Raw genomic sequence first — 14,902 nt, forward strand, 5'->3', positions numbered from 1 at the left:
AGGGGGGCGGGGCTGGCAGGGGGCTGGGTTCTCCCCCCTTTCAAATGGCAAGTGAAGAATGTCCCCCAATGGCGCCGCAAGCATCCACGTTCACCTGCCGTCCACGCCGCTTGACGGCAGATGAAGCCGAGTGAGCGAGCGAGCGAGCGGTCGGCGCGGCGCAAACTGCTTCCCGATGGGCCGGCGCCATCGCCTCCCGATCGCAAAACGGCTTGAGAAAGTTCCCGTCGGTGGAGTGTGGAAATTGCGCACATTTGCCCCTCGCTGGTCAAATGTCCCCAAAATAATGCCCCCCCCCCCCCCCCCCATGTCTTCGGAATGTCCTCACGTTGGCTGGGTGCTTGCGGCCGTCCCTCGCCAGCCGGTGGCGGTGGCGCAATGTTTGCACTTGCGGCTTCAAAATCTGGAAACCACTTTCGTTTGGCCAAGAAATGGCTCCGCCATGCGTACACGCGCACCGAATATTGATGGCAATGGCAATTTTTTAAGCACCAAAATGTATTCCAAAAACATTCACGCACATCATACAATAAACATCCGATATGCAAAGCCGATTGTGTTGAACGTAAATGAAAAACAGACCGCGAAGTCCTCGTTTCTCATAGCGTCCGCAGTCGGGCCGCATTTGCAGTTGGGAAGAATGTCCGCCGGCGTCCCCATCGCAATACGCGCCGTTGATCAGCGCCGCCGAGTCGGACCCAAAGAGTTCTCGGTGAAGCTGACGCCAAAGCGCCACTTTGAACCGGGAGCCGGCAAACAAAAAAGGAACCCGGCAAAATTGCATTTACAACATTTACTCCATCTCCATTGGTTATGACATCGGCGGCATTATTTGACATAACGCGCTTCCATTTGGTGTCAACGCGCCAAGATATTCTGCGGCAAACGTAGCGCAAACGCAAAGCGCGGCGCCAGCTCGGAACTCAAGCTCGGCAAAACGCGGCTTCGGACTCGGACGCGATTCCGCCCGCGCCGTGGCAAACGATGACTTCTCGGCGACGCCGTCGCAAAGGGTGCGTGCGCGGGGTCGGGGGTCATAGCAACGCCCTCCCCCCCCACTGAGACGACGTCATCCCGCACAGCCCGCTGGAAAAGTGGCAGCTCCCCCCCTGGCAGTTTGACCGACAAATGAGCAGTCCCGCGATCGACGGGTGTCTCGTCTGCGCCAAAATAACCGGGATAGGCTCCGCCCCCCGGTTGGGAAACGTCCTCGCCACCCGTTTGTCGTGATGCGGGCGTGGTTCTATTTTGGGCCGCGCGGCGCCGTTGGCCGAGGCCGGCGGGCTATTCGCGGAAGCCTTGAGCCGGGATTAACTCCTCCTCCTCCTCCGATGGATATCTAATCAATGTCGACCGCCGGACAAAGCGGGGAGAGGACTCGGCGGGACGACAAGAAGAGGTTAACGTGGAAGTGGATGGAGGCCAGCAAGAAGGCAGGGGAAGCGGCAAGGAAGGCGGAAGGCGGAAGGCGGAAGGCGGAAGGCGGAAGGCGGAAGGCGGAAGGCGGAAGGCTCCGGCACTTTCCACACGCCGGCAAGCCGAGCGAGTGCGGACGCCAAGTTAGGAGGAAGCCCCAGCGAGGGGCAGGAGTCAGAGGACCGTCGTTGCGCCTCCTTCCACTGAGGACGCCCGCAAATGCCGCGCAACACCCCGTTGACGCGTTCACACGTCCAAATGACTCCCTCCCACTAAAGAGACCAGAGATGGACCCATAATGCAGATACCGATTATTAGTCGGCAAAAAGACCGAGAGACGATATTCATTTGCAGCAAAGAGGATTATTGAACCATTTTTCAGCCTTTTTTTTTTCTTTTCTTCTTTTTATTCTCATAAATCTGCCAATATCAGTCTTTGCTGTAAAAGTCTAACAAAAAGGGATCGCGCAGGGTCATCGCAAGCGAAATGAAAAGTAAAACAATGGCTAGATATATTTCTCCACACTAAATCAACTCCTCCAATGTTGACAAACAGAGTATTGCGCCATACTGTGCCAAGAGCGGGAGGGTTTGCTTGGCGTGGTGGGAGTTCATCGTGAGCCAAAAATGCATTCTTTACGTTTTTTAATAATCCGCCCCCGGCCAATAGCTTTCCGCTTGGCTTTTTCTACCCATGAGGAATAGCGACTAGCGCCGCCGATGCTATGGAGGGCTATTACATCTCCCGCAAGCGCAGAAGCCACTTCAATGGTCAGCGGCGCTGTCCGTCGTCGCCGTGTGCTTTGCCAGCGCGACGCGGCGACGGTCGCAGTTGGCCCACATCGCATTGGGATAGCTAGGCCTTAAAAGAGAGAACAATAAAACAAAGCCATGACTCATCACACACACACGGACACACACACCCCCACACACCCCCTCACACACACACACGCATGCACACACACTAATGTGTGTTTTTGGTTGATACCTTACACACAAGCATATTGGGCAAAAAGATTTTTGTGAATCATTTTTTCAAGGTTTGCATGATAGGCCGCTTGCGCAACCTCTCCTCACCCCCCCCCCCCCCCCATTCAACGCCCCCCCCCTTCCCCCACCGGGTGACCCCGCTTCCCGCTGCATAATCCCATTATGTGCGGCAACGAGGTGCCTCTGTCAATCAGCGTCGTCGTCATGCCAACGGCCGGCCCCCACGCCGCCGGCCAATAGAAAGCCTCCCGAATGATTAGCTGCGCTGATCTCGTTAGATGGCCCCACCCCCCTCGGTGCTGGAGAGGGAGGATTCCTCCCCAAAAACTTTTAGGGTGACATAACCCCCCCCCCCCCCCCCCCCTCCTTTGGTTTCTCTGGCTGCCATGTTGTCATGATAGTGACACTAATCGCCATGACGACAGCAGCAGCTCAGCTAACTGCCACACTTTGCCGCTTTACTTAATGTTTTATGTTTGTGGGCAAAAGTATCAGGACGCCATCCGCAAGTCAAACGTGAAGAAAACGCAGAGTTCAAAACATGTTCCCGTCAACAAAGACATTTCCAAATTGCGTCTTCAAAAGAACCGCACAACTTTGCTTCGCGCTAACACTCCCTGCAAAATACCATTGGAGGGCTAACAAATAGCACCCGTAGTGAAGCAACAAAAATGACATGACATGACTTGACATTCTGCCCCGCAACAAGAGATTGTGAGCGCTATATAAATCTGATGCATGATGATGATGATGACGATGACGATGACGATGACATCCTGAGCTGGTCACCAGCCAGTCGCGGGGCACATAGAGGCAAACAACTATTTGTGCTCACATTCACACCTCCGCACAATTTCGAGTCTTCAATTACCGTTCCAAGCATATTTTTGGAATCCGGGCGACACGAACACACACACACACACACAGGGATGCACACACTCCAAACACACACACACACACACAACTAGGACAGTGAGGGCTTAAGTGGTGTGTCCCGAAAGCACTTTTTTCCCTTCTTCCCATGCCTCTTTTTGGTGTCAGCGCCAGCAAAGTGATTAGCATTCACTGTGTGACGTTTGATTGCGAGCGAGCGGTTGAAGACCAAGTCGGCGTGGCTGAACAAAGGCAGCCTGATGAACGTGGGACTCGTCTCATTTCTGGAGCGTTCTCCGCGCCGACGGCGGCAAACGTGGCAAGTTGTTGACCGGGGGACGTTTGCCGCCCTCTCGCCACCTTGCCACGCAAGGGCGGCCGTCCGCGCACGCGCACCAAAACCCGCACACGCACCTCTTGTGACGGGCTGTCAGTAGCACTTCCCGTTCTGCGCGCGCACACATGCGCGCACACAGCAAGTGGAGTTAATCTCCACTTAATGTATTAGCGGTATCACCATGACGAGTCCTTGTGGGGCGGACACGTGAGCGTGGCACGAAACGCGCGCAAATCTCACTCAGCACACAATCACAGCTCACACACGCGTCAAACAAATGTCCAAATAGCACATCTCAAATATTTGACTTTACACAAACAACATTTAGTGATTTTCTTCCGAGCTGATGACTTAATGTTGATGTAAACAATAATGATTGACTTGAAGCAACCTTCATGTTTTGCCTTGACCTGAAAAATGATGTTCTTAACGTTTAATACCTGAACAAAACTTGAAGCAAGCTCATTTATTCACTTAACCCTACAACACTCACGTTAAAATGAGTAACAGCATCACTAGCGTCGGGTACATTTAACCCAATATATCCTGGATAAAATCGTTTTCATCAAGTTATGGAAAAGTACAAGACTGGATGGCACGTTGGAAGTTGTCCCCTTTAATTTCCCGATACAAAATAAGATCACATTAAAAAAAACGTGTGGGTGAAAATCACCCGACGTTAGTGTTGTAGGGTTAAGTAGCTGTCTCGAACGCTAGCGAGCGCTAGCTAGCACGTCTCCATGCCTCTCTCGCTCGGCATTGGCGCTGCAAAGAAAAAGTGACGCGTTGGAGAGGCGGGCGGGCGGGCGGGCGGACGGACGGACGGACGGACGTTAGTTATTCAACAAGTATGAGAGCCATTGTGGAGATCTAACTCCATGCTAACTGCCGCCCAGAGTTAATGGTTAGCATCCGTCGCTAACTCCCAAGCCCAGTTTGAATGTTTAGCTCAAAGCTCCGGATTGTCTTGAAGCAATATTTGTGTAGCGCCACAACATAAAACACGACAGCTTGAATTCTTAGCGACTGCTTGACTTGCCCTTGTGAGGATTAAGCCATTCGCAAAATCAACATTTTGACTTGACCATGTCGAAAGGCGTGAAATGCTGACCTATCATTTTCAATTTCGTTCACTGAAGCGACGGTAGCAGTTGGCCCACGTCGCATTGGGCTATCTCGCTCGGCCTGAACGCCTTTTAGAGTGTACACGCCCACGTTGACGTGGATTCACACAGGCATGGATGCAAACACGCACGCGCGCACACTTTTTGTCATGAAAGTCATAAAATGTCCGTTTTATTTGATATCCATTGCAGAAAAACACCTGCGCCTTTTTCCATCAATCCATCCATTGATTGACACACTTCCAAAGCATCATAAAGCCTGACAATCGAAAAAGCAAAATGCTTTTCATGACTCAAAAGCATCAAAGACACAAAAACAAACCAGAATCCCGATGAGCTCTTTGCTAGAATTCCTAAAGCTTCCCCTGAAAATTTCCAAGCTGGAGTCGCAACTTTAGCGGCTGGCAAACAAGGCTACGTTCAATTTTGAGGAAAAAAAAAAAAAAGTGCTACAAGTTGAGGAACCAGTTAAATGGTATTTGGTGTCACGTGACGTCACGTGCTTGTTGGGATGCGGCGCGTGGCGTCAGGTGGGCGGCGGCCCGTTGACGTAGCTCAGGTGCAGGCTTCCCGGCGGCGCGGCCGTGCCGTGGCGGCACGGCGGCTCCACCAAGCTCCACACGAGACAGGCCAGCAGAGACATGGCGGCGGCGGCCAGCAGGAGGCACTTGGCGCCGGCGGCCAGCAGGAGGCACTTGGCGCCGCCGTCGCCGCCGGCGGCCGGGCGAGGCGCCGCCCGCGCGCCCCTAGCAGGTCGCAGCTTTGGTCACAATTTGCCCAAAACTTTCATGGTTCTTCACTGTGAAATGTGGGTGAAGGCTCTTGGGTTTCTTCTTTCTTTCTTTTTTTTTTTTTTTTTTTTTTTACAACAGCTGTGTGCAATTCTGGAGTTTGTTCCCAATTGATGTGAAATTTTGGTCTCTTGAATTCTCAAATTCAGATGCTTGTTAAATGTGTGCGAGGTTTGTTTACAGTGTGTGAAATGGGGATATTTCTTCTGATGGTCTGTGGTGTGCAGGGTTGTTTTCAATGCAAATGTGAATTTTATTTGATTTTGATTTTTTTTTTTTTTTTTTTTTAGAAGATTTCCTCACAGTGGGTGTGGGAGAGTGAAGACGTTGACAATGTGAGAAATTCTGAAGTGAAATATACCAGCTTGTTTACAATATTTGAAAAATTGAGTTTTGTTTAAAATACGCAAGTGAAATTTCAAGATTTTTTACAATGTGTGTGTGTGTGTGTGTGTGTAATTTGCAGGACTGTCACCTTTGTTCCGCTTCATTACAGCAGGACTCTTCCTCTTCTTCTGGAGTCTGAAACCATTCCAAAAAAAAGTTCCTTTTTTGTTAACAGTGATTTCACCACAATGTGAGCCAATGTGACTGACCCGCGCCCGGTGTTGTGGGTCACAGGACGGCGCGTCGTCGCGGTCGTCTCCATGGCAACAGGGGACGTGAGTGACAAGCTCTGCGGGATCCCATTTGGTGATGGCCAAACACTGAACACAAATGACGTCAAGAACACGCCCGCAAAACTAACGGGCAGCTCTGGAGGCTAACTTTGGAAGCAACGCTGAAAAAAATCAAACACCGGATGGACATAAACTTCAAAATATAAAGGAAGTTATCTGCCACACCTAATATTTTCGCTCGGACGCAAACAGACGCCAATGTTGGGGGTAACGTCGGAAGCTACCATTTGAAGCTAACGGCAGAGGTAACTTTGCCAGCTAACTCGAGAATCTAATGTTGGAAGCTAATGTTGAAACCAACGCGGAACGCTAACGATCTTATCTCAAACGATTTTTTTTGTTTTGTTTTTTTTCTTCATGTCTTTCATGTTGTGTTTATATGTTCAGTAAATCAATCAATCAAACAATCACCGCTGACCAAAATATTGAAAGCCAACTTGGAAAGCTAATGTTAGAAACTAACTTTGGAATCTCATCTCTTGACACGATGAAACGGAGCTCATGTCAGAAGCGAACGATCTTTGATCTCTCTTGCGTTGGAAGCTAACCCTAACCCAGCAGCTCACACTCGAAGCCAATGCTGTGCTAGCTAAGCGCTAACGCGAGAGGTTAGTTTCAGCAGCTGACGTTGAAAGCTGTCGTTGGAATCTTATGCTGACGCTAACTTGGGAAATAATGTTGTGAGCAAACTTTGAAATTGTACACTTGGAAGGCAACATTTGAAGCTAACTTTGAACGCTAACCTGACTGTCGGTCTGCACGGCTTTACAACAGGAAGGACGGACGGCGCTGTGGACTCCCAGCCACGCCCTCACCCCCCAGTCGCCGTCATGTTGCGGCGTGGAGGTCACCCGGCGGTCACTGCGAGGACACTTTCTGCCCGATTGTGGCGAGAAGACGTCAGGGAGAGCCGGCGATGCCTTTGAGTAAACGACAGGAAAGACACGCCGGCCGCATCGATGATGACATGACGCAGCCGCTCGGTGCGCAGCCGCTCGGTGCGCAAACGCACGCGACTCACCGGCGCATCTTCGCGCTTGATGATGTCACCACCCATGACATCAGAGCTGCGGGAACTGATGTAGCTCCGCCTCTTTGGGCTTTCTCTGGGACCTGCGCAGCCAAAGTAGTTTGATGCTTTTTCCACATGCGCCGCCTTTTGTTTTCACAAAATGTTTCTTAGGTTTTAGTAAGCGTTCAGCATGTGGCATCGACGTCTGAGATTTCAGTTCAACGTCCGTACTTGTCGTCTTTGATGTTTCAGTAAACGTTCCACGTGTAGCAACGGAGCCCAAGTTGTCGGTTTGGACTCTGCCATTTTTCTCGTCGCGAACCCACACTTTCGGAACCTCGGTTTGCCCTTTACCGGAAGAAGTGTCACAGACCAAGCGTGGACCGATGGCTACGTCAAATGTCGGCAACGCTTCCACCGGAAAGAATTACGTACGTGTTAAAGGGTAGAAAGGATACCTTGGAACTGATCCGGAGGCCTTTTATTTCATTTGTACAAAAAGAACAACAATACTATGTCACTAGATTGAAAGTGTAAGCGCAACAGGAAGCGGCAAGTCACAGCTTGTGCTCGAACGTCCTGGCTTTTCCCACCTGTGCTGGCACTGTAGTAGGAGAAGTCACCGCAGGAGACGGAGCGTCCCACGTCCACCGAGGGGTCCCACTCCAAATGCTCATGGGAAGGCGGGGATGGCGAAGGAGGACGGTGGCGGCGGGGGCGATGATGATGATGATGATGATGATGACGATGATGGAGCTCTGACAGGGCAAGATGCACAAGTTGACTTTGCGCTCCTCAATTGCTCATCGTCCTGCTCATCAGCGTCTTCACAAAGCGACTTGTTCACCTTTAGGACTGGCGGCGAGGTCCTGGTGCATTTTGTCAAGCGCTCCCTCCTCCTCAAACAGTGTCTCTGACGGACACCCGGAATCCGGAGGCGGAGTCAGCAGGAAGTCGTCCTCAAAAACCTGAGAGGGTAGGTTCGGAAGAGGAGCAGGACGGAGACGGAACGAGTGACGGACAGAGCGACACGGAGACGGACAGAGACGCGGAGCATGCGGTGAGAGCAACGCAGAGGGCGCCAGACACACTTGAGCTTGAGTGCGCACCAGTCTCATGCTGACGAGTCTGGTGTGCGCTCGGGCGATGTCGCAGTAGACGCGGCTGCAGCGGCGCAGAAGCTCCAGCAGGCGGCGCTCCACACGCTGCGCGTCGCACTCCGCCCCGCGCTGGATCAGAGCCTCGCCACGCTCCAAGACGCCGTTGACGCGGCCGGAGTTGACGCACGCGCTCTCCTGGATCGACTGCACAAACGCACGCAGTCAAGACGGGCGCGCCGCCGCTTTGGACTTAACAGGAGCATGTGTTAAGCATTAAGGGGCGTGTCCTAGTGAGGCTTATCGGGAGCCACATTCGGTCCGTCGGTCGGTCGGTCGGTCGGTCGGGCTGGCGGGCGGGCGGGCGGGCGAGCGAGCCTGCGCTTGAGCACCTCAGGGGTGAATCGCAGCCTGCAGCGGCTCCTCGCCAGTGTCTTCATTTGGGATTTGCGTGTTCAACCAAAGGCCGAGTTCGTAACTTCTCCGAATAATTGAGCTGTGAATACTGGGTCCGCTTTTATCTACTAGGCTCCGGTGGTGAAGACGGATGCATTCCAGTCCGCCTCGGTCAAGTTTAGACGAGTCGGATTGAGTTGGGCCAAATCTGTTCTAGTGGAGGAGCCGGGTCAGCCAGTTGGGCCCTCCCAGGTTTACTTGCCAATCCCAGCCAAATTTAGTTGGGTCCAATCTGCTCTAGTGGGACAGTCAGGTCAAGTTTCTTCCAAGTGGGTCCTGTGCCAGTCCTGCACAGTTTGATCCAGTTCCCGTCTAGACCGGTTTGTCCCATTCAAGTGCACTCGGCTCAAATTCGTGCTCATCGGATTCACTTGGGCCCAATTGGTTCGAGCGGTGGAGCCACAGAGTCACAGAGTTGGCTCTACGGGCTCCGGTCCACAGGTGAAGTCAGTCGGTCAGTCGATCGGTCGGTCGGTCGGTCAGTCGGTCAGTCGGTCGGTCTACATTACCTTGTCATAAAAGTACCTGCAGTTCTCGGAGTTTGTCGCACGTGTTTCCAGTCACGCGTTGGACTCCCGTGAGACCGAGCTCCAACTCGGCCAACCAGACGGCCAGCGCCTCGGTCTCCTCGTCAAACTCTTCCCACTCGCGCAGCAAAGCCTGAAAGAGGTCACGTTGCATTTGAAGAATGCAATCCGTTGTGGTTGTGTTTTGCTTTGTCTAATCTCTCCTGTGACCTTCAGCCTTCCGCTGATGAACTCCAGTTTGACATTGAGGCGCTCCCATCTGTGTCGGCAGTCCCGGGCTGCGGCTACCAGGCGAGCCCGCATGGCGCCCTGGAACAGCGCGCTCAGGGTCCGCTTCCTCTGGGTCAGCGCGTCGAGACCGACCCGAGCGGAGCCTGCCTCGCGCCGCAGCGTCTGATGCATGCGAGAAAACAACTCCGTTTGATCGAGACGGCACCGATAAGATGGTGTAAATCCCACTGGAACCTGAGGTCCTTTCAATGAAATTGAACAAGAAGCACACGCGTACACGTGTACCTGAACTAAGCCAAACTCCCACATACGCACGTCCACGCGCCGAAGCGCGAAAAGACCGACCCACGACGTTCCTGACCTCAAACCTCCTGACGCGGTCCTCGGCTCCGGCGTAGGTGACCCGGGCCCAGTCGTGGGAGGCCACCGCCTGCTCGGCCGCTCGCAGCCAAGCGTCCAAGCGGCCGCGTTCCGTCATGAAGCCGTGCCATAGCAGCCAGCGTCTCTCCAGCCTGCGGGCCGCAACAGGAAGTCACGCCGGCCGCCCGCGCTCGGTCCCCGCGGTCAAATCAAACTCACCGGTCGCATCCCGGCGGGTCGCCGTCCGCCGGCTCCTCGCCGATCACGGGATCTTCGGGCCGATGCTTGGCAATATCGTGCTGGTGTGAAGGGGGTGTGTCTAATCCAGACATGATGACATCAGCGTACCTTCAACGTCTGGAGAAGAGAGCGTCGTCGTGAAAAGCGCCGGTAGCCCTAGCTAAACCTTTGATGCCAAACAAAACGAAACTAGGTTGGTCCGGCCGGGCGGCGTTACCCGTGCGGACGGACGTCACGTCTTTTCCTTCACCTTGCGAAGCGCGTCAGCTACTGTCCCCGACGGGCCTCGAGTAACTCCTCACCGCCATTTGTAACCGACGCTTGTCTTACATTAGCTGCTAAGCTAGCGGGGCGTATGCCGGCACGCGAGGAGGCCCGTCCTCCGGCTAGGTTTGGACGTTGCGAGGTGATGTTTGTCGGCCCGCGTCGCCGATGTCGCTCTCTGAGACGACGTCACTGTGAGTGCCCCCTTCTCGGCGATGACACGCCATCTGCTCGTCAGCTTTGAAGGTTCGCTGAGTCGCTCGTAGGTCGCGGCGCCCGAGCCTCCCCCCTCCCTTGTCACTTGTCCCTTGTCGCCGCTCTCCAGGCCAGCCGAGGGACCGCGTGGTCAAAGAAGAAGTGGGAAGCAGCCATCGCGCTTCCCGCTTGAATAGGAGAACGAGATCAGCGAAGCACTCGGTGTCAGGTGTCATTCAAAAGCAACGGCTTGCTGCCTTTAAAAACAAGAGCGAGATGTTTGAAGCAGCCGTGTTGAGGCAGGTGCCAATCATCTTTTAACGAAGACCGCACGAGCACATAACTTTTAGTCTTCGACCTAATCTGGTAAAAAAAAAAAAAAAAAAAATTGGGGCTGGGTCAGGTTGGGAGAGTAGAAAGTGCTTGTGTCAATTCTGGACTAAAGTTGTCATGAATCATTCCCCTTGTCTGCCCCTGAGCCCAATCCGTGCCTGTGTGATTGAACCGAAACCGTCACAATGACGATAATATTAAAGCTGCGTCGGCTTCGGTTTGAGCGGACCTGGCATCTGACGCGATCGGGACACGGTGACGCTAACAGGTAGCGATGTCACACGGAGTCCCTTTCTCCGTCTGCAGATGCAGCTAGCTCAGACGGAATCTCTGCGTACCGTCTCTGCGCTCACACTCACTCCAAGAGCTCCCTCCCCGGCTCCGGTTCAGCCCAGACATTTTCGCTCCGCTCCGCTCTGCTCGGCTCGGCTCGGCTCCACTGTGGCGCTACGCCGTTCCAGCTGGCCTTCGTCTGGACACTTTGGTCCACGTTGGTCCGATGGGGTCCCGAGAATGAGTCAGGTCCACTCTGATCCAGTCAGCTTCAGCCAGATCCACTTGGCTCTTGTTAGATACTGCGTGGCCCGCTTTCGTCCGCTCGCTCAGGTCCGGACCGGGTCGGTCATTGGCGGTTTGAACCAATGGAGTCCAGTCCGGTCCCGTCCGCTTGGGTCTCGCCGGGTCCGGCGTGCTCTACGCGAGTCCGGCGGTTCGGTGGTCGGGAGGCCCAGCCGCAACGATAGCCGCCTTCATTGAGCCGAGGCGCGGCCGCAAAACGAGACGCGGCGCCGTCCGTCCGTAGACGACGCTGAAGGCGGGCCCGCGCTTGGTGGGGGACGTGGACAGGACCCCGCTGCCAAGAGCAAGAAATACGCAAGTCATTGAGTGAGGCCCCGGTTCATCTCAGTGGTCGGTCACCAGGCCGCTCCCGACCAGATGAGTTGCCCGCCGTTTCAAATCAGTTTTGAAAACGATTTGGACTTTGGCCTACTCTTGAGTTTCGGGCTCCAGAACAGCTGATTTCACTCAGCTCAAAGGAACTTGACCCGCAACCATGAAAAGACAGCATGAACGGAGCCCCGATTTGCCCAAGTCACCATGGCGACCAGGCAGGGGCGCGGGAGAACGTGGCCGCTCGGCTCAAAAGTTCTTTGCAGTCGTTGGACGGAGGACAGTGAATTGATTTCACGTAGGTGCGATCTGGCGCACGTGACGGCAGACCATCCACGAGAACATTGTTCAAAGCGTTTGGACCTCGGTGGTGGGGGTGCGCTGAAAAAAATGATTGTTGAATTCCCGCAATTGTATTTGGTCAGGCGGTCGCACAAAATCGAATCATCTGGAGCCAGATACGTTTTTCAAGTAGTAGCTTTAGTTCGTCTGTTTGTTTTTCGTCTGTGATTTTTTTTCAACGGGCCACCACGTTGTTATTCACGTGCGTCTCGTCCTCTCTCACCTTGCCATGTCTTTCTTCATTTTGTTTTTTATGGACAAAATACATCCTGAGAAAAATCCGTCGTCAATGCAATGTACGTCTTCCATACACACAGCTGTCAAAAGCAAATCCACGTCATACATGTCAAGCGGCAAACAAGCACGGGACAGCTGCGCTTGTTGTGATCACGTGACCGTAAGGAGCCAATCGGAAGGTTTCTTTGCTCACCGGGCGCCGTTACTGGCACGCGGTCCTTCAACGTTTGGCCAGCTGACTGCGGAAAAGAGCTTTTTCCAAAATGAAGCCACGCCTTCTTCCTCCTGCGGCCGGCTCGGAACGTTTTTGAAAATGTATGACGGTAGTTTTGGTTTGTTTTTTAAAGAAGCAGCAGTAAGCGGCACTGGCAGCCATTTGGCATCTCCCTCGCGGCGGCGGCGACGTCAGCCAAGTGCCCTCGAGGACGGCTCTCAAAGACGGCCCGGGATGGATTTTGCAGCCGTCCGTCCGTCCGTCCGTCCGTCGCCGCAGCTGCCGGGACGCGACGCCAAGGTAAAGCAAAATTGTTGGCGATGACTTGAAAGTCAATTAGGCGCCATTTGACTGCTCGCTGTTAGCTGACCTCAGATGTTCAAATGTTGTGTGTTCTCTCGTTCAAAAAACAAAAATGTATCTCTCTCTCTCTCTATATATATATATATCCATATATATATATATATATATATGTATGTTTAGCGGATTGCTGAAGTTATTTGTGTTCTATTGAAATATGTGTCAAGGGTTAGAAATGGAATGGGGCAACATTGATGATCCTGCATTGTCCTCCTTGAGTAGGATGGATGAACGAATGAATGAACGGTTTGTTGGGGCTTGTCCAGAAAAAGAAAGTAGAAATGAGTGAAAAAGGGATCGGCCCGAAGCTCGTTATTGGCTCTCGTCGGCTGTCCTGTCAATCACCTCAAATTTCAATCGGGCCAAACGATGACGATGAACGATGTCGACAAATGCCACACTCGCATTGCAATGTTTTGACCCGTGGCACTTTAAGCGCAAACTATTTGACGTCACCATTGATGGGACGGGACTGATGTTGGTGTTGAACGGAGAGTCAAACGTTGTGTTTTTAAACAAGGAAAATGTGACTTGCAAAAAGCATTTGGAGGTGGCAATCCGTGCTTGGGCCGAGAAAACCTCGGCAATTGGAGCCCCGCTGCGCAACTTGCGATCCATACACAACAAGGGCCGCAAACTTGCCAAAAGACGGCAGACTGCCGCCTTCGAGCGGTGCCGCAAAAGAACCGCTCTTGTCCAAATGAAGCTCCTCAACTCGCGTCCACAGTTGCCAACAGTTGCCGACAGTTGCGCGGCGCCAAGGTGCCATCGGATGGCGCTAAAGCCACGCCGCTAAATGATGCTAAAACGGTGAAAAGGGGAAGGGCTTTGGAAATGCTGTCGATGCATAGACACGGACCGAGGAAGTGGACCGATTGGCGCCGATGGCTTTGTACGTCAACGAGACGGCGCGTCTCGTGTCCCGCCCTCACAATGGGTCCGTTGAGTGTGCGTTGCCGCGACGACAAGCGCTTTTCTTTGTCCGGCTCGGGTCGTCCGGGCGCTCGGGTGGCACGACACCTGACGCCTGGGGGGAGGGGCCAGACGACCCCCGTTCAGGCGCTCGCCATTGTGCTCCAAAAAGTACGAGCGCTGGGCTTGTTTGGATGACAATGGCAACTTTGTGCCTGACCTGACGTGGCTCCTCCTGAACGTCCGTTTTAAAAATAGAAAAATCAAGACATCAGGCTTAACGCATCCAAGCGAAAGCTTTTCACTGCTTATCGTCTTCAAAAAAGATGCGATCATCTTGAGGCGGTGTGATGCTGCACGCAACTGACCACAGGTGGCCTGCCTGCCTGCCTGCCTGCCTGCCTGCCTGCCTGCCTGCCTGCCTGCCTGCCTGCCTGCCTGCCTGCCTTCCTTCCTTCCTTCCTTCCTTCCTTCCTTCCTTCCTTCCTTCCTTCCTCCCTCCCTCCCTCCCTGACCCGGTTACCGTGGCAACAGAGCACCGCCCGGCCAAGTAGGCTGCGCTCGCACAGACGGGTTTTTTTGTGTCAACGATGACTTTGCGTGGCGCAACTTGACACGCCACTAAAGTACACACCGTGCACTTTGACAGGACGAGCAATCGCAGGCCCGCACGCACACACACGCAAGAAGCAAACGGTTGACAGTTGGGCGCTGCGCTATGAATGAGAGGTTAAAGGTCAAAGCAAAGTTACCTGTTCCTGGCAAGCGGAGGAAACCAGGTCCGCAAGTTGTTGTCGAGCGGCGAACAAGGAGGAGGAGGTGCTGTGGCGTGCGGTTAGCTCATGTACGCAGGTGTCCTCCAGGCCCCGCCCCCTGCGCGCACCTGAAACTGCTCACGCGGGAAAACTTGTTGACGCCCACTTGACACTGGACACTTTTTTGTGCTTTGTTGTTTTTTTTTCCCCATGACTGCTTCTGGTCATGTTTTGCTGGCATGCTTTACGTTTCCCATGCAGCAGT

The 14,902-nt window shown here is 53.5% G+C and overlaps 1 protein-coding gene and 1 long non-coding RNA gene across 5 annotated transcripts in view; one reads left to right on the forward strand and one right to left on the reverse strand.

The window, feature by feature from the left end:
* LOC147144245 (uncharacterized) overlaps nt 1-13,106 on the forward strand; it is a 36,388-nt gene extending 23,282 nt beyond the window's left edge. For 2 of the 3 annotated variants that reach the window (XR_015087534.1, XR_015087535.1), the window contains 3 exons: nt 5,822-5,866; nt 5,998-6,456; nt 6,986-7,496. This is a non-coding gene — a long non-coding RNA (uncharacterized LOC147144245). Of the gene's footprint in view, nt 1-5,821; nt 5,867-5,997; nt 6,457-6,985; nt 7,990-8,076; nt 8,284-12,743 lie in introns of those variants that run through there. The other variant, XR_015087538.1, reaches the window with a different exon arrangement.
* Nucleotides 4,888-14,755, reverse strand: LOC147144247 (nesprin-2). 2 transcript variants are annotated; one of them, XM_086036346.1, is made up of 14 exons: nt 14,635-14,726; nt 11,286-11,779; nt 10,114-10,251; nt 9,896-10,046; nt 9,514-9,696; nt 9,302-9,436; nt 8,333-8,527; nt 8,071-8,191; nt 7,817-7,981; nt 7,233-7,324; nt 6,955-7,131; nt 6,128-6,238; nt 6,007-6,053; nt 4,888-5,486 (listed from the first exon to the last, which is right to left on the reverse strand). In XM_086036346.1, the coding sequence occupies exons 3-14, from the start codon at nt 10,224-10,226 to the stop codon at nt 5,267-5,269; spliced, it is 1,710 nt and encodes a 569-aa protein (XP_085892472.1). In that variant the 5' UTR covers nt 10,227-10,251; nt 11,286-11,779; nt 14,635-14,726; the 3' UTR covers nt 4,888-5,266. The 2 variants fall into 2 exon arrangements, with proteins under 2 accessions (XP_085892472.1, XP_085892471.1); XM_086036345.1 differs by lacking the exon at nt 11,286-11,779 and having other exon boundaries at nt 14,635-14,755.
* Between the last annotated feature and the right edge of the window lie 147 nt (nt 14,756-14,902).

This window comes from Filicampus tigris, chromosome 7 (assembly GCF_054856515.1).
Source record: "Filicampus tigris isolate MCC_2025a chromosome 7, RoL_Ftig_1.0, whole genome shotgun sequence".
Taxonomy (NCBI): domain Eukaryota; kingdom Metazoa; phylum Chordata; class Actinopteri; order Syngnathiformes; family Syngnathidae; genus Filicampus; species Filicampus tigris.